At 44.0% G+C, this 25,495-nt stretch overlaps 1 protein-coding gene across 2 annotated transcripts in view; it reads right to left on the bottom strand.

The window, feature by feature from the left end:
• Nucleotides 1–3,080: 3,080 nt before the first annotated feature.
• ntrk3b (neurotrophic tyrosine kinase, receptor, type 3b) overlaps nucleotides 3,081–25,495 on the bottom strand; it is an 86,389-nt gene continuing 63,974 nt past the window's right edge. For both annotated transcript variants that reach the window (XM_028956255.1, XM_028956256.1), the window contains exons 13-17: nucleotides 16,183–16,313; nucleotides 13,290–13,462; nucleotides 10,456–10,699; nucleotides 4,828–4,986; nucleotides 3,081–4,095 (exon numbers count right to left, since the gene is read on the bottom strand). In XM_028956255.1, the coding sequence (XP_028812088.1) occupies nucleotides 3,910–4,095; nucleotides 4,828–4,986; nucleotides 10,456–10,699; nucleotides 13,290–13,462; nucleotides 16,183–16,313 (893 nt within the window). In that variant the 3' untranslated portion in view covers nucleotides 3,081–3,909. The remainder of the gene's footprint in view (nucleotides 4,096–4,827; nucleotides 4,987–10,455; nucleotides 10,700–13,289; nucleotides 13,463–16,182; nucleotides 16,314–25,495) is intronic.

Raw genomic sequence — 25,495 nt, 5'->3', positions numbered from 1 at the left:
GAGGGGTAGCGTGCGGGGGTCTAAGGACGAGAGGAATGATTCCATTGCCATCATTTCATGCTGAGACTGGGGGGTCTGTGGATTCACCGAGTGTGGATTAAATCGCTCAGCCAATTCTGAAAGGCGCCACAGTAATGATTATTTTTTTTGTTTGCTGTTGTTCTGTAAAAAACAGATTATTAAAGCTACTGAGATGCTGCAGCCTGCGTTATTGAATTGAAAGAGCGGACAATGTGTAATGACAGGAGAGATGAATGAAGAGCAATTGAGGAAAAGTCGAAAGATTTTTGCGGAAATGTCATAGGAAGAGGTGTTGAAAATAGGGGAAAAAACAGGAAGAAAGAAATGAAGTGTTCCAGATCTGTCGTGCTGGAGAGAAGTGATCACGACGTCCCCTCCCCTCCCCTCGCCGTCCTCAGCCGTCCTGACAGCTGGGGTGAAGCGTTGGGCTGAAGCGTGGTGTGCTCAAGGATTCAGCTGCAGATCTCCCACATCCCTCAGATAGCAGACAGACCTCAGATACACCCACTATAGCCCCGCCCCCTGCGGGTACAGAGCTGTGTCTTTCTCCCAGAAGCCACTAGAACTCATTATAACACCATAAGATACTGTCCTTAATCGAACAGACATCTATATTTTTGTAACTTGGTGTGGAACCCCCCCCCAAAAAAAAAAAAAACGTGTTGTAAGCTTGTAAAAAACAAGTTGTCCATTTGGTTTAAGAAAATTGTATTATAATACTGTTATAAAAGTATTCCTTTGAGTACAGAAGTAGTTTTGCATAAACCAGAGGGGGCGATGGACAGCCCCAAAAGAACCAAACACACATACTCCTGTCCTCATGCTGTGGCCGATTTCCACATCCCTGACTGGGTTCTACTCCGCTCCAAACTCGACTGATACCTCCTCATCTCAGCTCAGACCTCAGAATCAACTGGAGTGCAGTTCAGTCGGGATCCAGCCATTAAAGAGTCGTTAGGAGTTTCTTCTATAGCCAAACTTATTAGTACTGCTTGTACACGAGTATAGCTCACTTTTTAACAATAATTCCTCATGCAAACAAACTTCTATTCTGAGACTTTACTAATTATGTATGTTCACATTTAAAGAATAGAATTTTGTTGCCCGTAACTTCTACAACTACCAAATAATGTCATATACTGTAACCACAGTATAACTTATAAACCTTATATATAAGGCAGAAATGCACAATTGTAGGAGCCGCATGTTCTCCCCGTGTTGGCACGGGTTTCCCAGGGTTCTCCGGTTTCCTCCCGTTATCTGGCCACATGTACACCAGGTGAGTATGTGCAATTGAATAGTCCATGTGAGTGTGTGTGTGTGTGTGTGTCTGTGCCCTCCGCCTGTGCCCAGTGTCCCAGGATGGGATTATGGAAAGTAAGCGAGACCAAAATACTTTTCCAAAATACTTTTACACTCGTCTATGCAAGTAAACTTAAGTAGAGTTTAAGTGTAGCATCTGAGAAGTAAACTGAATGCGCGCTCAGTTGTTTAGTTGAAATGAAGGGTGTGAGCAGTTAGTGAAAATTTTTTTGTAAAGGATGTGTCTGCTATTTGCCGGCCGACCACAACTTGTAGTAAACAGATTTGTACTAATGAACACAAAGGCCACAGCGAGGATTCTATTTTCTGAAAATTGATCTGGCGGTGCCGATAGCATCTCCCTTCTTCCATTCTAATGAGCCATCAGTGGCCCACGCGTTTGGCGGGGTATGAGTGGAGGCGGCGGCAGAAGCCGTATCTCGCCGCTATCGCTGTAATCTCTGCCGGCCGCCGCAGATAGGACTTAGCAGCATCCCACCGAGACCGCACCCTGCCAGGCCCGGCGGGTTCAGCCTCCGGATCCTACAGACGGATGGGAATTGCTGCTGTAGGCGTAGTAACGAGGGTCTAATTCATCATTTAATACTCTTTCCCTAACCTCAACTGGGCGTGGCAGCGGGTAAGGATAAACATTCTGATCAGAATTTTTTTATTGCATTTTAGCATCATCAGTTTCATTGAAAAATACATCCATACATAATAGCATAATTTTAAATTCAGCAGGATATAACTCTAAAACTTTATATTTGCAATATATGCAATAATATGAAAACAATCTTTCTCCTCATTTTAGTTTGTGTGGGTGTCAGGTCAATATCTGTCATCAAGCAAAATATGAGTGAAGATATCCTGCTGTTTCGTCTTTGATCTTATTTATGATGTTGGCACAACTTTTATAATACTTTTAATACTTTTATAATACACTGATGGATTTGGTTATGAAGGACTTTTAATATTTAGACATGGAAATCACTGACACTGTTATGAGGCGATAACATAGAACCATAACCACATTCATGAAATCATTATAATGTTAATTTATTTATCTGACTTGGACCCTGGGAAAATTCCCTTCCGTTTGGAGAATTTCCAGTGTTCTGAACACCGTGCTTCTTCCAGTCTGTGCAGTTTGACTGCCCATCAACGTCCTTAGCAGCAGAACCACCGACACGAACACACACAGGACCAGAGGACAACACTGAGCAGATGGCAACACGTTCAAACCAGATGTTTTTATTGAACACATGTTCTATACATACATTATAATGTCTTATACAGTATATTGTCTTTGCAAATGTTTCTGAAATTGTAAGTAGCCAAATATTCATTCATTTCTTTTTTTTAAAAAAAGGGGGAGGGAAGGGGGGGAAACAAATAAAGATGTCAATAAAATGACACCTACAAAGGTTTGAAGTATTGACAAAATGCTGAAGGACAACGCTGACCTTTATTTTGCAGCGTGGGGTGGGGGGTGGAGGGGTAGCCCTGCAAATTATTGTCGAGCATCAACAAGACGAATCATAAGAAATGGCGTTTTGCAGATTCTGCTCTCTGGCAAGTGTTTGGCGTGCCCCTTTGGGAGAAAGCGACGGGGGTGGGGGGGAAAGCGCGTTTAATATTCGTCTGTGTGTGCGACGGCGAGATGAGAAACGGAGAACACGTCAGGTATCACACGTCAGGTGGATGAGACATCTGGAGGCGCCACAGAACGCCTCCCGGCGCGTCACCTGAGATGGTTTTTTTTTTTTTTTCCTCATACAGATCGAGAGATAAAATTAACATTAACATGACACTTACACCCTCCTGAAAGCACACGTTTAGAGTTGTTTTTTTATAGTATTAACCTACTACATCGTCAAAAAGAATCAAACGAAACAAAAAAGGCCTACATAGGAAAAAAATAAGTTAACATAGTCTGACACTTATGTACATTTACAATATGTACAGTCACATACAGGTAAAATATATATGTTTGTGTGTTTGATTGAAAGGTCCCATTCTGACAATACGACTGAGAGTTAAAAAAAAAAAAAAGAAAAAGAAAACCCGAACCAATCAGATTGCAGTAAGGCTTTCTTCAGGAAGTCCAATCTATCGCAGACACAGCGTCAACTGAGTTCAACATGGCTAAGACCCAAACCTTCAATACACTATATAAATAAAAATATAGGTAATATATTTATATATATATATTTATATATACGTGTATGTCTTTTAGAAAATGAAATAGTGAAAATCGTTCCACGGCCGCGCTGTTGCCAAACCAAAATCCATCCAAGATGCCCCTCCCTGTTTTTTTTATGTACAATTTTGTTCCATTTTTAGGGAAAAAAAAGAAATATCTTCATAGAATATCTTTGTACACTGTGTATTTAATGAGAGTAAACAAAATGTAAAAGTACCTCATAATTATTTTTTTATTATTATTATTTTTAAATAGTTTTGTCCAGTGTATTGAAAAAAGTGTAGCAGGCACTTAAGTCCGTCCCCAGCTTGTCGGTGTTTTTACAGCGGAGCTATAAGGTTGTTTGGTTATTCCTGGATTGCGTTGGTCTCTCGGTGGCGCTAGCCCAGGATGTCCAGGTAGACGGGCGTGGCTTTGCCCAGGGCAAACAGGATGTTCTGGATCTCTTTGATGCTGAGCCGCTGCTGTGGCTCCTGTTGCCAGCAGCCCAGCATGACATCGTACACCTCCTTGGGACAAAGGCGGGGCCTATCCAGCACCCGGCCTTGAGTGATGCACTCGATAACCTGACAGAGGAGGAGGACACCAGTCAGAGGACACCAGTCAATTGTTGCCCACCGTTGCCCTTGTGTGTTCAGTGGTTTGTTCAGAATGAGAACATGACATTAAAAATATGAAAATCATCACTAAACTGTGACTATAACCAAAGTATCATCCATGTTCCAACATTGAACATTTATATATATATATATATATATATATATACACACACACACACACACACACACACACACACACACACACACACACACACACTGATCAATTAAAACTGAGGAAAGACATATTTTTGGGTATGAAGGAGTTTTTAGAATTTGGCATATGATGTCATGGGATTGACTAAACCTTTTTTAACCAATTAGAAGAAAAATGATCATTTATGGTTATAAGTTGCTTATTTATAATTAAGAGTCCCTGGAAATGAAGTCACTGAGTATAAAAGTGGCTGGAATTCCTAAAAGGCTCCTTCATTCTTTGTGTGGAACCCGCTGAATAAAAGCTGTAAGTTGGCACTTGACTCGGGCCTTGATTGCTTCATTTGAAATCCATTGTGGCGGCGGAAGGAGCCAAAATGATGAAAATGGTGCCGCTCTTCACATACTCATGGACCTAAATGTATAATCCGCAGGAGTAGCCATTTTAGATCTTTAAAAACCGAAACTGAGACGCAAGCCCTTAAAGTAACGTTTTAAAGAGGATTTTTTATGAACGCAGTAAAAAGCGGCATTATAAAGCCCCACCTCGTTGTTGGCCAGCTGAAACCATGGTTGCTTCCCGTAGGTGAAGATCTCCCACATGATGACCCCGAAGCTCCAGACGTCGCTCTCTGTGGTGAACTTCCTGTACATGATACTCTCGGGGGGCATCCAGCGAATGGGCAGCATCGTGTGACCTCCGACCTGAGAAGCAGAGCCAGACATTAGCTCACGGCGCACAGGGCAGCGGCCCGTCCAATTACCGCAGCGCTCATTAGCACCCTTAACGCATATCGGAGCTAAGGTAACGACCAGAGCAGAACAACTACGTCTGATGAAATAATGAAGCAATTCGTAAAAGAGAAGACCAGCCGGGACACTGATGTCCTCATTAACCTCGTTAACACATCCGGTACTGGGTCCAGTAGAACTGTACTATTAATAAATACAGGGTGGGACATTTATATGGATAAAATGGGAATGGTTGGTGACATTGAACACATTTTATACATGGTCAGAAACTCATGAAAGAATAAAGTTAAAAACCAAGCACACCATTGTTTTTCTTGTGAAATTACCAATAAATTTTATGTGTCACATGACCCTCTTGAAAAAACAAAAGTTGGATCCTAGATGACCGACTTCAAAATGGCCACTATGGTCACCACCCATCTTGAAAAGTTTGCCCCCTCACATATACTAATGTGCCACAAACAGGACGTTAATATCACAAACCATTCCCATTTTATTAAAGTGGATCCATATAAATGGCCCACCCTGTATTTATTAATAGTACAGTTCTACTGGACCCAGTACTGTAAAGAGCGCCGGAGGACTATTTCAACAGCTGCCAAACGACAACCCCGGGGCACATAGATCATTTTGGTGAATAACATTTGATCTGGGCATAATACACAAAAAGTAGTAACAAGTATTCAGAATATAAAGGTATTACACATACAGGGGGCAGAATTTAGATTTGAAAATCCAAATAAATACATCCTCTGAAACAACAGTTTAAACAATCCTATTAGCATCCATATCAGCATATGTTTTTGGTATTTTCATCAAACTTTTAAAAATACTCCAGATGTTTAATCCGCCAAATCATTTCCAGCTGTATTCAATACAAAACCTTGTATTAAACTCTCCGGACATAAGCCTACAGGCAAGTTGAGAAGAAGATGTAATAAAACTTGCCTTAAAACTGTTTTAATCCCATGAGGCCACAACAATAAGATGACAAAAGGTCATCGATCGAATGATTAGGTGCTGGGTTCCGTATAAATCCAAGATTACACCATCCATGGAGACCAAGATTGTCCCAGCTCCCTAATTCCGTAATGTGATAACGACGAAGGAACTCGTTACAGCCTTTAGTGTTTTTATGCTATAAAATATTACTGTACATCCAGAGTAGGTTCTGGAACAAGCTGATGACCCTGATGTGATAAAATATCTGACCCCTTTAATAGACTCCCGTCCCAAACCCGCCATAGCCAGATATGAATCGATTAAACAATCACGCATTAATCACGCCAGCACTCAGATCTCATTAAGTCGCTCCGTCTCAAAAATCTATTCCTCATTCGTGTGAACATGCATGGGAATGCGGCGGGAAGAGCCGCCGCTGTTTTGCCACTCTGAGCCTGTCACCAGACCACGGGGAGGCCGGGATTTCATCGAGTTAATTGATTCGTCATTGAATCAGCTCCCAAACGTGATCTGCCACGTCGTTCTTTTATTGTTTGAAGCCAACATTGTCGACGGCACCACGTGCACGTGCAGGGCCGGGGCCGGTCGCATTACTATGCAGGCATCGAAGGCGATCTGCGTCCCAGCCGCAGATGGGCGGAGGGGATGTTTATTTATGTCTCCCCTTGTGAAGGTTTAAAAACGATTAACAAATTAATTGAGTTCCAGTTTAGTATAAATGACCTATCTGAGGAACGCGCCGTCCCTCCACACACGCATGCAAATTCACCCCCTTCGCTTTTAACGGGGGGGTGGAGGTGGAAATTGGCCGCGCGGCCTCATAAACAATCCCACCATCACCTTGGGCTCGGCGGCAAGGCCAGGACAATTAGTGCGGCACGGAAAAATAAAACGGGAAGAAGACATCGCGCCGTAACGAGCGTTTCTAGGGGTGCCGCGGTCTGGACAGAAACGCTTTTCTTCGGCGTGCAAAGTGGATTACTGTCACATGCCAGTCCCGCCATGCCCAAAACCCCGGGATTAGGAGTGTGCAGAGCAGTGCACCATGGGAGAAAATGGATTACAGGGCCCCCGGGGACGATTCGTCAAATGTTTGCGGGTTTTAGAAGTGGCACCGTGGAAGCTGATTGGACACTTTGGGGCCTGATTACACTTTACGTGCTTTCCCTGTCTTAGAGAATTTGGTGAGAGCTTACGCGACTCTGGCCACTTACATTGGCCCTTAAGCGAAGAATAATGCCCCTGCTGGTACATAATACCTGTTGATTAAATCTCATAGCAGGAAAACGAACAAAATACAGTACAGGCCAAAAGTTTGGACACACCTTCTCATTCAATGTGTTTTCTTTATTTTCATGACCATTTACGTTTGTAGATTCTCACCGAAGGCATCAAAACTATGAATGAACACATGTGGAGTTATGTACTTAACAAAAAAAAGGTGAAATAACTGAAAATATGTTTTATATTCTGGTTTCTTCAAAATAGCCGCCCTTTGCTCTGATTCCTGCTTTGCACACTCTTGGCATTCTCTCGATGAGCTTCAAGAGGTCGTCACCTGAAATGGTTTTCCAACAGTCTTGAAGGAGTTCCCAGAGGTGTTTAGCACTTGTTGTCGTCCAGCTCACCCCAAACCATCTGGACTGGGTTCAGGTCCGGTGACTGTGGAGGTCAGGTCTCCACTTTTTGTTAAGTACATAACTCCACATGTGTTCATTCATAGTTTTGATGCCTTCAGTGAGAATCTACCAACGTAAATGGTCATGAAAGTAAAGAAAACGCACTGAATGAGAAGGTGTGCCCAAACCTTTGGCCTGGCCTGTACTGTACGTATACGTATACGTGGATCATACAGACGTGCTTGTTCTCAATTTATATCTAATAGTTCATCCCAGACCCCCATTCCCAAGCAGAATATCACAGGTTCACACCAAGCAACAGTTTAGTGTCGTCCCCCATGTACATGATTTACCGTAACGGGCGACAGATTTCTGAAAAATAGCACCGAAGAAGAGGTTTTAAAACTCGTGACTGGCTCAACGTTGCCTCCAGAAACAAACCAAAAAAATTGGTTCTCTCGTTCGAGCACTTTATTCATTCGTGCCCAAGCTTTTATGGCCAACTGAGCTGTTAACAGATAAGGACTTAAGCCTGAAGAAGGAACGCGGGACGTTGTCTTTTTGACTGAATGGGCTGCTGGTTAAAACTCCCTCCGACCACCTTTTTTTTCCTGACACGCACGCAGCTCCTCAATCCTGCCCCGAAGGACGCCAAACGTCAATATGACCAGTCAGCGATGTGTGGATTGTGTACTTGGCACCGTCTCCAATTTATAATCACTCAGAGGGGTGGTGGTGGTGGTGGGGGGGTTGGAGAATTTGTCCAATGCAGTTATGATCTCCTAATCTCTCAGCAATTGTCAATATCGCAGAATGTGTCCCTGGCAGTGATGCTATCGGCAGCAGAGAGGCGACCTGCTGAGAGTTGTAACTGCGGTCGGGAGAGAGAAGTTTTTCTTCCAGGGATGCAGCACTGGCTGTGTGTGGTTATTAAGGGTTGGAGGATGTCTGATAAAGGAAAATAAAGGAAAATACTCAGGATTAGCAGAGTTTGTGTGTACACGTCCCCCACACATACATACATACAGTGGGGCAATAAGTACGAAACCCAAACAGCCAAGGTGCCACTGAGGTGCCACTGAGCAAAGTACCGTCCCCACACACTGCTGCCTGGGCGCCTGTCATGGCTGCCAACTGATGGTTTAAAAGCAGAGGACACATTTCACGCGCACTGTAGCTGGTATTTTGGCCAATCTTCTCAAGAGCTGTGATGTTTATGGGGTGTCGCTGGACATATATTCTCTATTGGATTGAGCTCTGGAGACTGGTTAGGCCACGCCAGAACCTTGTATTGGTGTTTATGTAGCAACTCCTTTGTTGCCCTGGTGGTGTGTTTGGTATCATTTGGAAGATCCAGCTGAGTTTCATCTTCAATGCTCTCACTGATAGAAGAAGGTTTTGCCCAAAATCTCACAATACATGGCCGTATTTATCCTCTCCTTAATATGGATCAGTCGTTCTTTCCCCTTAGCAGAAAAGAAGCCCCCAAATGTCATGATTCCACCCCCATACTTCACAGTGGGTCTGGTGTTCTCTGGATGAAACCCCCCCAAACACGAATACATTTTGGTCTCATTTGACCACACGACATTCTCTTAATCTTCCTCTGGATCATCCAGATGGTCTCTGGAAAACTTTAGATGGGCCTGGACATGTGCTGGCTTAAGCAGGGGGACGTTTCGAGCGCTGAAGTATTTTAATCCATGATTACTTAGTGTGTTACTAATAGTAATTTTTGTTAATGTGGTTCCAGGTCTCTTCAGGTCATTGACCAGTCATTCCTCCCATGAAGTTCTTGGCTGTTTCCTCACTGTGTACCCCACAAGGTGAGATCTTGCGTGGAGCTACAGGTCATGGGAGATTGTCAGTGATTCCATTTTCTAATAATTGCTCCAACAGTTGATCACTTTCAAATATTTCATGTTCAAATATTAATACAGTGAAAGATTGAAGAAGTAACAGGTCTGTGAGGGACAGAATTCCTGCTTGTTTGTAGGTGTTAAATATGTATTTTCTGCAGGAAAGGAGGTATATTAATTCCCGCTGTATTTTCTTCTCAAATAATAAAATTTAAATCAATCAATCAAAAAAGGATCAACAATGAAGAAACTTCCATCTTCCATTCATCATTTACACAAGGTGGAAGGTTTCTGTTTTTAATTAAATTACAAGAACAAATTACCCTTTTTCATCATATTCTATTTTGCGGAGACACACTAGAAAATTGGTAAAATTTTGTTACATTGTAATGCTCAGCATGCAGCCTCGTCTGTACATCCCAACCATGTAAACCACTCTGAAACACCACAGCATGTCCGATTATATCATGAAATCAACTTTAGGTCGGGCCTACAGAAGAGCATTTTGTAATAAAAATGAACCCAACAGGATAAAATGCTACGAATTCAAAATAATCCAGAATGTCCAGAACGAATCTATTCCTGGAATTTTTTTTCCATGTTACAGCATCTGTAGGACAAACCTACCTCTGTGCTTTAGACAGCAATAGCTGATTCAGGAGATGCTTCAGAATGAGATTAAACCCCCCCCTCGCTTCCCAGATCAGGTCATTCCATTTACAATAGATAGAAACGGACGGATCGGCTGCATGGCATTTTATCCCTGGACGCTGCTGAAAGTCACCGTAAATCATGGCTTGTTCATACGTGCTGAATATTCACGGAGAGTTCTGACCTTTAACACACTTTGACTGTTCTCACAAATATCGAAAGTGCAGCAAGTGCTGGAGAAACTCACCCTGACACCATGTGCTGGGACCTCAGCGTGCATTCAGGCTGAATTCCCTACGGCAAAACGCCCGACGAGGGGGAAGTCTTACCCGGTAGTAGTCGGTGCTGTAGATGTCGCGGGACATGCCAAAGTCTCCTATCTTCACCAGCAGGCCGTTGCCCACCAGGCAGTTGCGTGTGGCCAGGTCACGGTGCACGAAGTGCTGCAAGGCCAGGTAGACCATCCCCGAGGCGATCTGGGAGGCGACGTGCAGCATCTGAGACAGGCCCAGCTCCCCACTGGTCTGCAGCGGCTGGCCGTCCACCAGGATCATGGCGTCAGGGCCGTGGGCTCTGCTCGACAGATGTCACCAACATTTACTGTCACGATCACTGATGTCACATCAAGTAACAAAATAACCTGATCAAAACAGAGAGGTAGTGAGTGTCCCCCCAAGCGTTTGTTCCTCACGCAACATGGCCGACACTCGTTACAAAAACATGATCATCACACAAATCACTACAGTAATATGTGTTTTTTTTTCCATTTATTTCATTAAAATTCATGCATCTACATGTATCTACATTCTTCTGAAAGAAAGAACCATTCTTGCATTCTTTTTTATTTAACCTTTTTATTTATATCTCATTATTATTATTGCTTTTAATAGATTGTTAAGCACCTTTTAACGTGCCTTTGATGTGACATTAGCAAACCTGCCCCATTTTCAGACTTTACAACAAAATGTTTAGTTATTAGATCTTACTGCACACAGTGATTCATTTAAAATGTATTCAAGACACTTGTCTCTGTAATAGCTTTAAATATGCATTATAGCAAGCTTCAGCCCTAATAATTAATCATGATGAGTCACTATTAATTGTGTAATTCTTAAATGTGCAGTTAAATGATTGACAGCCGTAATACTTTTTCTATTTGTGTTGCACAGTGTCGGTGTGAATTCCTCCTTGTGGATGATATGAATGAGACAGGTTTGCTCTGTAAAGCTGTTCTAATGTAAATAAATGCAGAGTTAATAAGCCAAAAGACCTTTTCAGAGGCGAAAATTCTCCTTTTCAGAAACCTGTCAGCAGACACCGGGAACGAGTGGCAAATTGCCTGCCGTGATTCCCAGGAATATTTCCGTTTCTCCAGGACAGCGGTGGTGTTTGCATAACATGACTGGATCAGGCCGAGCTTACTGTCTGCACCGCTGATAGCAGCAATAGAAAAGCCATTTCTCCGCACTGCCTGCGCGGCAATAACAATGAAGCAGCGAGGGCGAGCGAGGGAGCGAGGGAAGCTATTTTCATGTAAAGTGCATCTCCTCTTGTCTTGTGTACACCATGACTTATCCATTCGAATCACACATCATCTGCATAAAGATTAGCTGCATCTAGGAGCAACATCGTAAATAAACTCTTTGAAGTGCCGACGTCTGACTGTGGTCTTTTATGAGAACGTTTCTTCTTTAAAATACAGGATGTTTTAACCGGCTGAGGGGAAAAAAAAAGTCAAGAAAAGTGGAAGCTGAGCACTTAACACTCAATCGGAGGATGTTGTCTACTGTAGCAAACAGCAGAGCGCTGCCATGACAGAAAATTCATAATGCAGAGGACGCGGAGGACGATTCCACTCCACGACGCCTTCTGTTTACGTGCGGCAGGGCCTAATATAACACAACCATGTAATTCCTTCATAATTCAACCAGCGTGCGAGAGCAAATCAATATATAATCATGTCGCATAATTATTTCCACCAGGTAATTTCCTATTTTGTTGGGGGTGGGGGTTTACCACTAAGCCCAGGGTCGCCCAATTATTCTGCAGTCAGGTCAGGTTCCTGCAACTGTGGCACTGAGCAGGCAGACGATGCCAAATACTCCTCCCCTGCTGATGCACACAGATGTGAGAGTATTTTAATGATGTGTGGCTGATTCTAACAGAAGTGGTTATTAACCATAACTTGGTGCTGAAAAGAAAACTGATGCTACTGTATGGGGAGGGTTCCCTATTTACCTAAACCTTATCTCTACCTTTTAGAGGGGGAACCAATTACCCATCCAGGTATGTAATTATTTCTGACACCCAAACGATGAACTTGATGTTTTTAGAAAAAAAAAATTAAAGGGGAGGAGCCTGTAGGCATTATTGACAGCTCTCACACAGCCTGCTTCCTGATTCTGGAGGATTTAAACTCCCTCCTGTCAATACGTGGCCAGGTGTAGCGCAGCATCCATCTCCTCCCTTTCTCCGCCACTTCCCTCCGTTCGCTACACGCTACACGCCTTGTACGCGAACACGACCACGCCCACTACCAGCACAACCATGCAGGTTATCAGCGCTTCTGATGGGTGAAGTAGTGAATGTGGTATTGCTGTATAGCATCACGAAACATGGTCCAAACACAATTTTATATATTGGTCAAAATTGACAGGTTCCATTAAACTATTCCATCATAATTGTTTTAAATAAATGCTTTGAAAAATGGGTTGTCTTCAAATAGACCCCTTAAAATGGGAAATATTACGGTGCTGAAAAAAAAAAAACACATAAAATGTACAGTATATTGGTGGTATGGGCTATAAAAGAGTGAGTTTTATAAAAGCCACTTTTTAGTGGAATTCGACCTCGGAAGAGAGGACGCAGCCCTTATCCAGAGCATCTCAGGCACTGGGAACAGAAATAGCGTCCGCCGTAGCGAAGTTACTGCACTTAGAGAGGGGAATAGACAACGCAGTACTCCAGGCACCATTAATCCACAAAAACAGCCACTCCGGGCTCCGGACTGCGGCCGCAGCCTTAAATAACTGTCTAATGGCACACCTGCCTCCCATGTCCTTTATGACACAAGCACAATAACATTCCCTCCCGGGAAAAATACTCCGGGGTCAAGCAAGGAGATCCGGAACGATCGATCGGCTACCCAGCCGGAGCGCTCTACCTGAGGAACTTGTTGAGGTCGCCGTGCTTCATGTACTCGAACACCATGATGAGGGGGTCGCCGTCCACGCACACGCCGTAAAACTTGACGATGTGCTCGTGCTGGAGGTTGGTGAGCAGCTCCGCCTCCCGCTGAAAGTCCTTCCTGGCGGCCAGAGTGGGATCTTTCAGCGTCTGGAAAAGCAGCGATTGTCACAAGTTCTTATTTCACCGGGTATTTATTTCATGTACTTCATCTGGATTATGGAGTTCGGGAGAAAAGGCACCATTCTGCACAAATCCAAAGCCACTGTCCCACCCTCTAGTCCCTGGCATCGTCACCCTCCTCTACATCCTTTCCAGGAAAGAAAGGGCATGTGGGAGCCAAATCGTGAGCCCACCAGTCATCTCAAACTCAACATGTAAATGCATTCAATAAATTGCACGGAATACGCACCTCATTTGATCATATTTATATTCAATGTGACACACATTTTAATACAGGTGTCTTCGCAATGGTAATGAATAAAATCTTGATCCAAGATTAAGGCACATTGTACACCTATTCCTGTTCGCTATTTATTCAAAATTTATAGCAAAATAGTATAGAATTGCAATCGCAGTCATGTCTACACGATCCACCCCACTTCATCCATTACATAATAATCAAGCCTCATCAGCAACTGGATGCCGCTTCATTTTAATTACAGCTCCCAATCCGGCGTGGTAACACAGGTTCGGGGAGATTCAGACGGATGGCGGGTCTACGGCACAGATGGCGAAGCATCCGTCCCTAACTGCGCCTCTGCTGCCCCGGTGCAGCTCAATGCCGCGTCCTCCGAGTCCACCTGCACCGCCTGGCAAGCAATGGGGACGGGCTGGACCTCGGCTCGCTTGCATCATCAGCGGTGGGCGCTGGCCGGGTCAGGACGGATGCTGGACGGGAGCGAGCGCCGCAGGGGCGTTTACATTCAAGCTTCCGTGCCTTCGTCTCCCCGAGCCTCGCAGGCCAGGGTGGCAGGGTGCCAGGTGCGGTGGCGAAGACAATGCATCACACCCCGCACCTGCAGCCGGCGCGGCTAAAAGCAGCCGGGGGCATTGCGGCCTCCCGCCCGACACGCTTACAGCACGGATTCGAGGGGGTTCAACTGCGCACCAAAAATCCGACCAAAAAAAAAAAAAAAAAAGCAGAAATTAATTACAAAAAAAAAGGAACGCTCAGGGGATCGTGTTTGGATAGAGCTTCGACCAGAAACATTCCTGCAAAGCACTCCTGTCCCACCATGCTGCCGCCGCGGCGCTCGGGGGGATGGTGTTCTTAGGATGATGCATGGTGTTAGCATGGGCCAAAAATAGCGCTGAGCATCCAGGCCAAAAAGCTGGGATTTGGACTCTCCAGAAACCAGCGGAATCTGCCTCCATTTGGTCTGGAAGCCTCCCGCACGTCTTCTGGGAGCCTGCGGGCTTTGAAATTCCCTTCTCCGTTTTCGTTCCGTCTTTTCGCGCCCTGCTTGAGAGCGTGCATTTGTGAGAGGCCGATTGTTGTGCCCGTCTCGACCGAAAAAGCTGGAACTCCGTGGGACTCTTATTGATTCCGCTCGCTGCGTGGCCTTTGTGCCGGGAACCGACATCGAGCTAATAAGAACACGCCTGACGGTCCGGCCCGCGAACGCCGGCTACGAGCATTGTTCGGGTTTGACGAACGGGCCCCGGGTTTCTAATGGCGCGCAAAGTGGTGGGAGGGAAATAATGCAAATAGATTAATTCAGCGCACCTAATGAGATCTGCTGAGCCTGAAAGCAATCAGGGAAAAAGGTAATTGAGTGTGTATTTTCGTGGGGGAGATGCAGATATTAAGCAGACGTGCATTCGGTATGATGACTCCTGTCATTAGAGAAGAAAGCGGCTGATAAATGAAGGCAAGCTTTCAAATATGGAGCAAACTTTTCACTCACGTTTATTAAAAAGGAGGCTTTCTTTCGAGGCGTCGGCGTACCAATTTATAATCTGGCTGTTTTCTTATTATCCATTCACAAGTAACTTATTTTATTTCTGCTTCGATGTGTCAGTAAATTTTTGTGCTCAAATCATGTGGCATTTGTACTGACAAAAACTGCTTGTAAATATTATTTATATTTCTTTATTTCTTTCTCAGAATAAAAGCATGTAAAACAAAATGAACTCATAGATTTTCACTCGGCCAAAAAAAAATGTAATTCTCCCTTTCTAGTCCATGGACTTAATCGGACGATTTTGCTGTAAGAAAGTCGGCATCCCTGGAGCTTCTCTGATTGGAAATGCACAGACCAATCACCAAGTACCTTTAATGAGAAATCATATGGGCCGCACCACCTGCAATGCATGGAAAATGTGTGATTCACTTCATTTGCGTTGCATGTTTCTCCATTGATTACTTCCAATATCGACATACCCTGAATTTAATAAATACTGGTGCTTGTAAAAAAAAAAAATCTAATGAAAAAGGTCATTTGTTATTTGGAATTTAAATACAGCCCCAGCTAGCATCGGTAAAAGGTAATATTTTCACCATTATTTTATGTACGTGTAATATGTACAGATTCTACTTCTATTGTTCTGATATTGCTTAGACACACAATGGTATTTTGTATATTTGCTCATGGTTGGCATTGCACTGACTTCGTTTTAACGAATCACGCTCCGGTCCCCGAACGCTGCCAAACCAGGACAGGATCCGAGCGCAGATGATCGGTGTGAGTCTGGATTATCACCACACCGCCCTGCAGTCATGCTGAAACCGAGCCGTGTTAACAAGCCGTTGAGCGGGAAGGGGGAGTTGGGGGTGGAGGGACGTGTCTGGCCTGTCACCAGCGCCCCTCCACAAACAGACATGGCCGACAGCAGGTGGGAGCTGTGACTGGAAGGTCACGCCTTACCTTCACCGCCACCAGCGTCTTGTCCTTGGTGGGGCTGAGGTTGTAGCACTCGGCCAGGAACACCTTCCCGAAGGCCCCCTCCCCCAGCTCCCTCTTCAGGATGATATCCCTCCGTTTGATGTGCTGCACGTCTGCGGACAGGAAAGAGGTCGGTCGTCAGGCGTTAACTCCGCTCAGTGGCACAATATGAAGCTATCACATCACCGCGCCAGTGCTCTAAATCCAAACAGGAGGAGGCGCAGTTGCCAATTTTAGCAGCGTTAATGCAGCACCTCCTCCTGTAACCTTAATTTCAGGTTAGTGGCGCTTAATTGGCCCCTGCAGAGAGTTTAGGGCTTTATGGATGTATTCTATTACAGCGGCGCCATGTCAGAGCGCCCAGCCTTGGAGGAAGTTTAGCGGTGACTTTAACATCCAATATCTGAACGTTATTATTATCATCATTCAGCGCCACCGCCTGCAGAGGTGTCGCTTTTTCGCCAGGAACTAGAAGCCACGGCTTCCATCAGCTGTGGGTCACGTGGCGGTCCCCGGTCCCTCGGCCGCGTGTGGCACCTCATTTATATTCACTTATTCCGCCATTACGTGCTCTGAGAGTCTGTCCCCTTCCTCTCTCTGTCTCTCTCTCTCCCTCTCTCTCACACACACACACACACACACACACACACACGTACTGCTCGAGTGTGGGATGTGTTACCTTAACCTTCATCTCTCTGCCCACACACTCGCGGCCCTGCTCCCAGCAACCTATTTACCCACACCCCGCGCCGGAAAGCCGGCGGATTAAAAGACAATATCCCTGGGCCTGCAATCGTTCATTTACCCCTCACTCTGGTGCGGCAGGCCCCCTCCCTCCCTCCCGGCTGCAGGAGAAATGAAAGGACGTACTGTGGAGACTCTGAATGCGCTCAGGTCATTGACAGGAGGGGGAGAGTGGGAGCACGACTGCGCCTCCATTAAACTGCCTTTCATTCCAGTCGGGTTAAATGCTAAGTGTGTAAAGAGCTACACTACAACCAGAAGAGAAAAAAAACCCCAAACAAGCTAAATGCAATATAGATATCAATGTAACTATATTATTGCTTATATATCAATATGAGCCTATTTCATACAGGGAAGTAATAAGTAATGAAGGGCTATTTTTAATCTGAAACCTTAATATGAGAGTCTAACAAAAATCTAAAATAGAAAGGCGATCATGGTAGCATGAAACAAATGAATGGTAGCATGCTAATGGTTAATCGGTGTACATAAAAAACTGTTCAGCTAGACATATGCAGTGGCATATGTCACTCTTCAATTAGATTTCCCTGAAAACATGCTTCCGACTGGCTCAGATCCTGCATTACCCAATCCCTAGTGCCTTAGACCCCAACTAATCAATCAATAAATCAATAAATCAATCAATCAATCAATCAATCGGCTTTTCATTCAAAAAATGAATCTGATGATGCTGTGTTCCTCACTATTCAGGAAAAAAGGGACAATCCAATCCAAAAATCAACCATGTCTGAGGGTCCAAGTGAGCTGAGGTTATACCACGTGACATGAAATCCATGCAGACCACTGATTGCTCATATAGAATCGTTGCATGTGCATCGCATGCTAACATTGCACATTCTAAGCAAGCCAAGACATCATGATGGCTGCTGGTTTTTGCTGGTCCAACCAGCATGAAAATGCAACTTAAGAGGTTCAAAAAACATACACTGCTCTTCTTTTTTCTCTGTGATGGGGTCAGCCAAGCTTTCATTATCTTGAAATTAGGCTTTACATTATGTCTTATGAGCCCATATGGAACGTATCGCCCACCATTTACTGCCATACCACTTACACTTCAATAAAATAATAATTTAACAGCGACAACAAAATGTTTAATGTTCTCCGTTGTTCCCCACTGTCGTGTGTAGAAGATGCTGTTATAGCAATTTCATGCGGTGCTGCTACTGCACTGATGAGGAACTCTATCGAGCTTAATCTGTCATTTTTTCTAGTTACTGGTGAGTTCCGAGTTGAAAAGAAATTATGTGCATGGTATTGATGTGTATTGTATCATGATGCACATATTGTGAAGAAGCTGCCATTTCAAAATAAAAGCCTCAAACGCAGGCGTCTCTGCGGTCAGTGTTAGAATTATATAAGATCAAAAAAGTGACTTCATCTGAATAACATGGCAAAATTTCACCAAAAAGTGCCCCATCTACAGCACATTTTTTTAGTTGCGTTACATAATTTCATTGCCCGGAGCATGTCTTTCATCAGAAAATTACCTTGAAGAGTGCTGTGTGCATAATCACTAAAGACAAGAATTAGGCAGAGAAAGGTACATGTTGACCATGCGTGTTTCATCACTTCAGCAGTTAATGTGAAGAGGCAGCACTATGTACTTAAAAATCAAAAGGTTATGTCTAATGAAGTCTGGCAGGATATGACAAATCTATAATTGAAGTTGCAGACTGCAGGATAAAACAAAGCGGCTGCTTAAAGGCGTTCGGGAGATAGGGATCTGTCATTAGGCTGGGGAATTGTCCTTTGTCATTCTCCTTTATCACACTTACACGGGTCATTTTCCCAGATTAGCCGTTTGCTGTTAATGAAAAAGAGCTGATTTCACAGAGTCGGCTAATCCGTCAAACCTGCGGGAACTCAGTCCGGTGCGCCGCTACTGTACCGACCCAAACGACCACTTACCAACAAAAATGGGCAAGTTGTACTACATATGCATTATAAACTAGGCCAATGGTTCACTAAAAGAGACACTTTGCTCTTTATATCAGAAGAAGGTCCAGTATATTATATTACAACAAAGGGTAAGGAAATAGACCCGTAATCAGAAGGTTGCCAGTTCGAATCTACCAAGGTGCCAATGTGGTCCCCTTGATCTATGTACCGTCCCCACACACTGCCCACTGCTCACCAAGTGTGATGGTTAAAAGCTGAAGACACATTTCGTTCAACATTGTTCTTCCAAAATTCTTCCAAATCAGGTTGGAAGAATTCAAATAGATAAAACTTTATGGAACACTGGAGCCATACATATGAGCCACTGTTTTCAAACTAGCACTAAGCTAGGATTTGCATTATTAAAAAGATAGTATAAAAATGTATATGATTGTTAATCATACTTGATGGGCATGTGTTTAAATCATCCACAATGAAAAAGTAGCACGTATGAGAGCTGTCCATTATCAGGCTCCTCCCATTTTAGATTCTATAACCACATTATGGGTGACAGAAATAATTACATACCAAAAAAAAAAAGGGTAGTTAGTTTATTATTCATGATAATAATGATAAATTATACAGATAAGAGCATAAATCCTTAATACGCGTTTCTGATCCAGCCACCATGCTTAGCGCATACTTCAAAAATAGTATTCAGTGAAGTGAAAGTGAAGTGATTGTCATTGTGATATATTGCAGCACAGCACATGGTGACACAACAAAATGTGTCCTCTGCTTTAACCATCACCCTTGGTGAGCAGTGGGCAGCCATGACAGGGGTCCGGGGAGCAGTGTGTGGGGACGGTGCTTTGCTCAGTGGCACCTTGGCGGCTTGGGATTTGAACCGGCAACCTTCTCATTACAGGGCTGCTTCCTTAACTGCTAGGCCACCACTGCAGAAAAAAATTAATTTTCTCATCTTAAACGTGTATTGAGCAGGTCTACTAATTTTATCTTTTAATTTGGTCAGGCAATAATGGCACAAAATATCTTTAAAATTGAGAATTTGATGAGCTGAGCCATAGTGTTCTATGCAGTCTGACCAAACCGATATTTTTTATTGTTGAAGATGTAAGAGCAGTGCTAAAGAACATTCTCATGGTCGGGGCCGCGACGTGCACATTTCACTTCATTTTTTTCCCCATAGATCAGATGCTGCCGACGTCCGATTCCTGCGTCTCGATGCACTACATTCAAATTTCACATTGAAAGAGCAAATGAATTTCCTTCCCCTTCCCCCCCAACACTTGAGACCCCCCTACTTTTTAATACAACCAGCCAGAGGTCTATTCTCCTCCTGCCTCGGCTTTCAGAATTTAAATAAAACCATTTGGAAGCTGCACCGCGTGCAGTTTGACATTTTGTACACTGATGGGCGTCCACTGTGACTTGAATGGAGAGAGGCAGCGGATGTCTGATTATAAATTCAAATCGCGCAACACACACACACACACACATACACACACACACACACACTCGTGTGACTGAAAGGCCGCTGATGTTGTGGGGCTTTTCCAGCTCCCAGCGGTCCTTCAGTGGGAGGGGATGCGGCCGCAACACGCATGTCGATCAGAGAGCATCGCTGCTGCTGCTGCTGCTGCTGCTGCTGCCGCGCCCACGCAGCCTGGCAGAGGTCCAGTGCGCCCATGTATCTCTGCAGGTAATTAACCTGCTTCCTCTCAGAACAATACGCTGCAATGTTCCCTCTCTGTCAGGATATGATGATACATGAAGCCGAGGCTGGCTGTGCGGCATTCTGGGTAGCATGCAAGCCGTCCCTCAGCGTAGCCCTCAGCAAATACATCTGTGAGGGTTTTTCTAATCTCATAATTACTTTGGTCAAATTCCTTTTGTTAAACCAATGTATAGCTAAAGTTTATGGGCACTGTTTTCAAACTGGCACTGAGCGCAAGGATGGATGATGGTACACGCAAACATCATTTTGCATCAAGGTTGAGTTTCGTTCTTGCTTGCTGTATCTGTTAACTTAACCACATGAAGATTCCTGGTCCCTCCATCTCTGAAGGTAAAAAAAAAAAGACTCTCACCTAGACTCTTCTCTGTCTTGGCCCCTCAGTGGTGGAATGAAATTCCCCTCGAGGTCAGAACAGCTCAGTCACTGAGTACTTTCAAATGGCAGCTCAAGACCTTCCTCTTTAGAGAATATTTAGATGAACTTGTAACCTTCTTATTGTCAAACTTGTGTACATCTATAACAGAGTGAATAAAAAGATTGTATTCATAGTTGGGGGTCCTAGTGAACCAGAACTGATCACTTCATCCATGGTAACAAGAAAACACGTTGTAAGTTGCTCTGGATAAGGGCGTCTGGTAAATGCCTTAAATGTAAATGTAAGATTCAGGGTGTGAAACGTATTGTAACTGCTTCACATCGCATTTCCAATAACATTAGCAATGGCGTTATTACTGCGGTCCTCCTGTTGCACGATGTCTTGATCATCAAAGTTCCCCTCTGGCCACAAATTTGGAACCACAAGCACGACTTTTCCCTGCAGTGAGCAGCTATCCAGCTTGACTGGCCTTACAGAAGTGGAGCTGGGAGATGCATGTCTATTTAAAGCCGCCTTAGCCTCCCGTTTGACAAGATGGAGCCGTATCTAATTTCAATATGCAGTAAAACCTCCCCAGCCGAGAAAAAGAGCCAAAGCCGAACAAGAGGCTTTCAAGTAAATGAATGAATTCATTATAGATCCATGGCCAAATATCAATAATTAACCCATATTTTACAGCCCCAGCCAGTCACTCAGGCACTATAAAAGGTGTGTGTGTGTGTGTGTTGAGGAACTGCTTGCACTCCACGTAATGTTGTGTTGTCAGGAGTCTGTAACAATCGAGGAGAGTGAGGGAGAAGCGCGGCGTGGCGGTCCCTCGCCACCGGACGGATCTCAGGGCCGCGGGCCCGCGGCCTGCCCTCAGGCAGGGTAAGTGAAGTGATTTATCAAACAGAAATAGCACAGCCAGAGCCTCGCGCCAGAGCCTCGCTCTATTCCTGCGAGCTCTCAGCAAGCGCCACGCCGCTGCAGCACGCCACGCTACTGTCACCATCAGAGGTTCACCAAAAAAATCGATACGCTTTGGGCCCCAAAGTCCTAACGCTGCATGAAGCCGTCATTTCGTTTCATTCAGTAGTCTATTCTTGCACGGGATAATACAGTAATACATTTTGTGTGTATGTATTACTGTAAACTGGCCTCGTTTTATATTGAAACAACATTTTGCACTTACAGCTATTTTTGTGCCAAAACAAAAAGTGTACAAAATGTCCCAACATTTAGACAGCAGTCTCAACCCAGCAGTTCAACACCACTATGAAAGTTTCTGTCACACCTAATTCTTTAGCATTGCCATAATGTGACTAAACCAAACAAACGTGCTGTCAGTTCGCATTGTGGTAAAAAAAAAAAGTTTAAAAAAATAAAAAATTAACTCATGAGCATACGGTTGACTTTTTTCTGTGCATCCATACTGTAAAAAGTGAACACTGGCTAAACCTAAAAAAATGAAGTCGTCTGTCACACCTAATATTCGTAATGTAAACAAAATTTCAACCCAACCTGCTGTAACCTGTTTATTTACGTTACGTCAGTGCTTAAAATATTAGGTGTGACAGATTACTTTAACCAGTGTTGAGTGTATGATTTAATTTGATCGTTTAGCAGCTCCTCGTGCAATCCACGGTGACACAACCAAAAGGGTCAAAATATCTGTCCCGCTTTTACTTATGAAGCAACTAAGGAGATCACTAAAATTGTGTTAAAAACTGTCCAACATATTGGTAGAACCTTCGAAGCATAGTATTCATTCATCAAAATTCAAAAAAGAAATCTACTTGCTACTGAATGAAAAAAGAAATGTGTTACTGTTACGTCATAAAACAGTCATCAGTTCCACTAGGATGCGCAGAGAAAACATGGTTAAATAAGCCATTATTTAGGCCACCAGAGCCACAACGTTCGGGACGTGCTGAAGAACCCAGTGGTTCAGATCTCACACGCACAACATAAAAAACCCGGAGTGAAATATTAATGAAACACTGCGCTGAAATAAACATCGAAACATGCTGTAGTCAAAGCTAAATGTTTTCTTTTTTCAATTTTTTTTTTTAATAAAACAGAGCTCCATTCAACAACATTTTCTCTGGTTGAAGTGCCCCGAGTGACGCAATATAACTTATTTGTAAATGATTATAAATGATTCTAACATTTTAAATTCAGTGGCGCGTCAGATCAATGAATTGATGCATTTTGTCCTGCAGCTGAAACCTTGACACAGCAGGACATTCATTCTGATCTTGGAACTAATTAACTAGAACAAAAACTAATCTGTTTTTTTTTTTCCCCTCCACTCTAATTTCACAGGGAATTTAAACACGAGTCCGTAACTCAATGATCAGCAGCAGGGGGCTCGGATTTTTGAAACGACGTTCTAAACGTTCACGGCGAGGTGCGCGAGAACGTCCCTCTGTTCTTCTGAGCATCTGTCATTTAATGATCAGCCTGTCACCAGATCATCTGTGCTCAGCTATGGGCGCCATACATCATCCGTCATGCTGCGGTTTGGTGGAATCTATAATTAATCGTGCTGGTGATTTATTCATCAGAGCTAAATGCGATTCCTCCCTGGCTCCCTGACACCTCAGCCTGACGGAGAGCGGGCCGGTGTCGCGCCCGTGTCCGACCGGGACGCCAGGAGGAAATGAAGAGCGGCACATCAACCTGACCGCACAGACGTACGTCGATTATGTCGTTGTGTGTGTGTTTCACTGCCAATGAGTAACAGTCGTCTTCAGCGATGTGTTAAATCCTTTCATTTCATTTTAATCGTGCTCGTTTTGTACAGTCAGATTCGCGGCATATTTGGCTGTGCAGTAACAGATGCGGCGCGGAGTCATGGTGAGGTCACGTCGTTTCATGAATGAAGCATGGCCTCCGGGTTCAACTTTCATCCAGCACATGCTGATATGAGTCGAGCAGACTGGGCTTCCACTCCGTTTATGTGCGTAAGACTTTTGCCTATATCTGGGTCTGCTAATGTGTGGATGACTGAAGATGCAAACTTCTCTGGTCACCCTAAAATTGTCCACTTCCTGTCAGGCTAAAAAAAAACAAATTAACAGGAACATATTTCATCACTCCATGCTATAAGAGCAGTCGAGACAGAATCATTATTGTAATAATGATACTGTGTGATAGTCCTGTGCAACAGTTCCACACTACAGTCGAGATAAGGGCTCTTCATACATCTCAAATAATAATGATGGCGGGATATTTTTTAAGGCAGGGTGCAGCCGGATCATGGTACTATGATGGATGTTTTCATTACAGAAACAAGATAACCCGACAGTAAACACCAACCCTGTCTGTAAAAACAGGAATTATCGGGGTGTGTGAAGAATCTAGGCTGGTGATCTGGTCCATCAAATTTTCAGATTTGGTTATGTTGGGAATTGCTACAAATGTACATGTAATGTACAGCTCTGTGTAGATCCCTCATATTTGCGGTGGTGCTTGAAAGCTTGCATACTCCTTAGAACTGCATATTTCTGCTTAATATGACCAAAAACATCATTAAATTTTCAAACAAGCCCTAAAAGTAAACAAATGAGGTGAAATATTACACTTGATTATTTATTTACTATGGAAAATGATGCAATATTGCAATAATTGTCTGTGAACGTCTAGCAATGAACTGGAAGGTGCAGATGGAGTCAGGTGGATCCAGAGTGTGCTTCATTTCCGAAGAACTGGCCTCCATATAACCCCGATGTTGACTGCATACATCAAATACCGGTTTTCTGCTCATATCTCATCTGAATTGGCCCAAATCACAATTGAAAACAATCGGACTCCATGTAACTTGTGCTGAGTCACATCTAGAGCAAAAGAAAATTGATTTTAACACAGATATTATGTTTGTATACTAATTCTAGGGACAAAATGTCAAGGGAACCGTTCAACCCACAGAATTATGGTATACAATGGACCGGGCGTGGCCATGTGATCTGACCAGTAAACCCTCTGTATTTCCGGAGTTAAACAACTCCCTGGCGACCCCACAGGGATCACAGGAACACTGCTTTTGTTGCTGAAGCAGAAAAAAAAAAAAAAAAAAAAAAAAACCAACATCCATCAATTTATCTTTGATTTACTGCTTGCAGAAAAGATTCTGAGTCTAAACGCCTGGATCTGCCGCTTCTCTCCGGCGAACCTGCAGTGTCCCTCCCAGGGGACAGAGCAACCGGCGCTTAAATGATCAGCCCTGTCTGATGTGACTATTGTCTGTGTCACGGCGAGTGAAACGGCCACCGCCCACCCCCGTCTCCGCCCACGGTGGTCTGAACTGGCCTCAGCGCAAGCGGCAGCGTAACAGCGGCCATAATGCAGTATTACATCGGAAGTTATTATTCGTTTTTTTAATCAATAGTTCCGCGAGGTTGTTACACGTCAGACCGAGGACCAAGTCTCCACACCTGTGCTCGCATTCTGGGATTTTAACAGCAGCTAATAATTCAGCGGCCTGCCGGCGCGGCCCACCGAGGCCCGCCGGGGGACGGAAGAGGGAAAAAAAG

This window comes from Denticeps clupeoides, chromosome 16 (assembly GCF_900700375.1).
Source record: "Denticeps clupeoides chromosome 16, fDenClu1.1, whole genome shotgun sequence".
Classification (NCBI taxonomy): Eukaryota; Metazoa; Chordata; class Actinopteri; order Clupeiformes; family Denticipitidae; genus Denticeps; species Denticeps clupeoides.
This window is presented reverse-complemented; position numbering and strand designations above follow the sequence as displayed.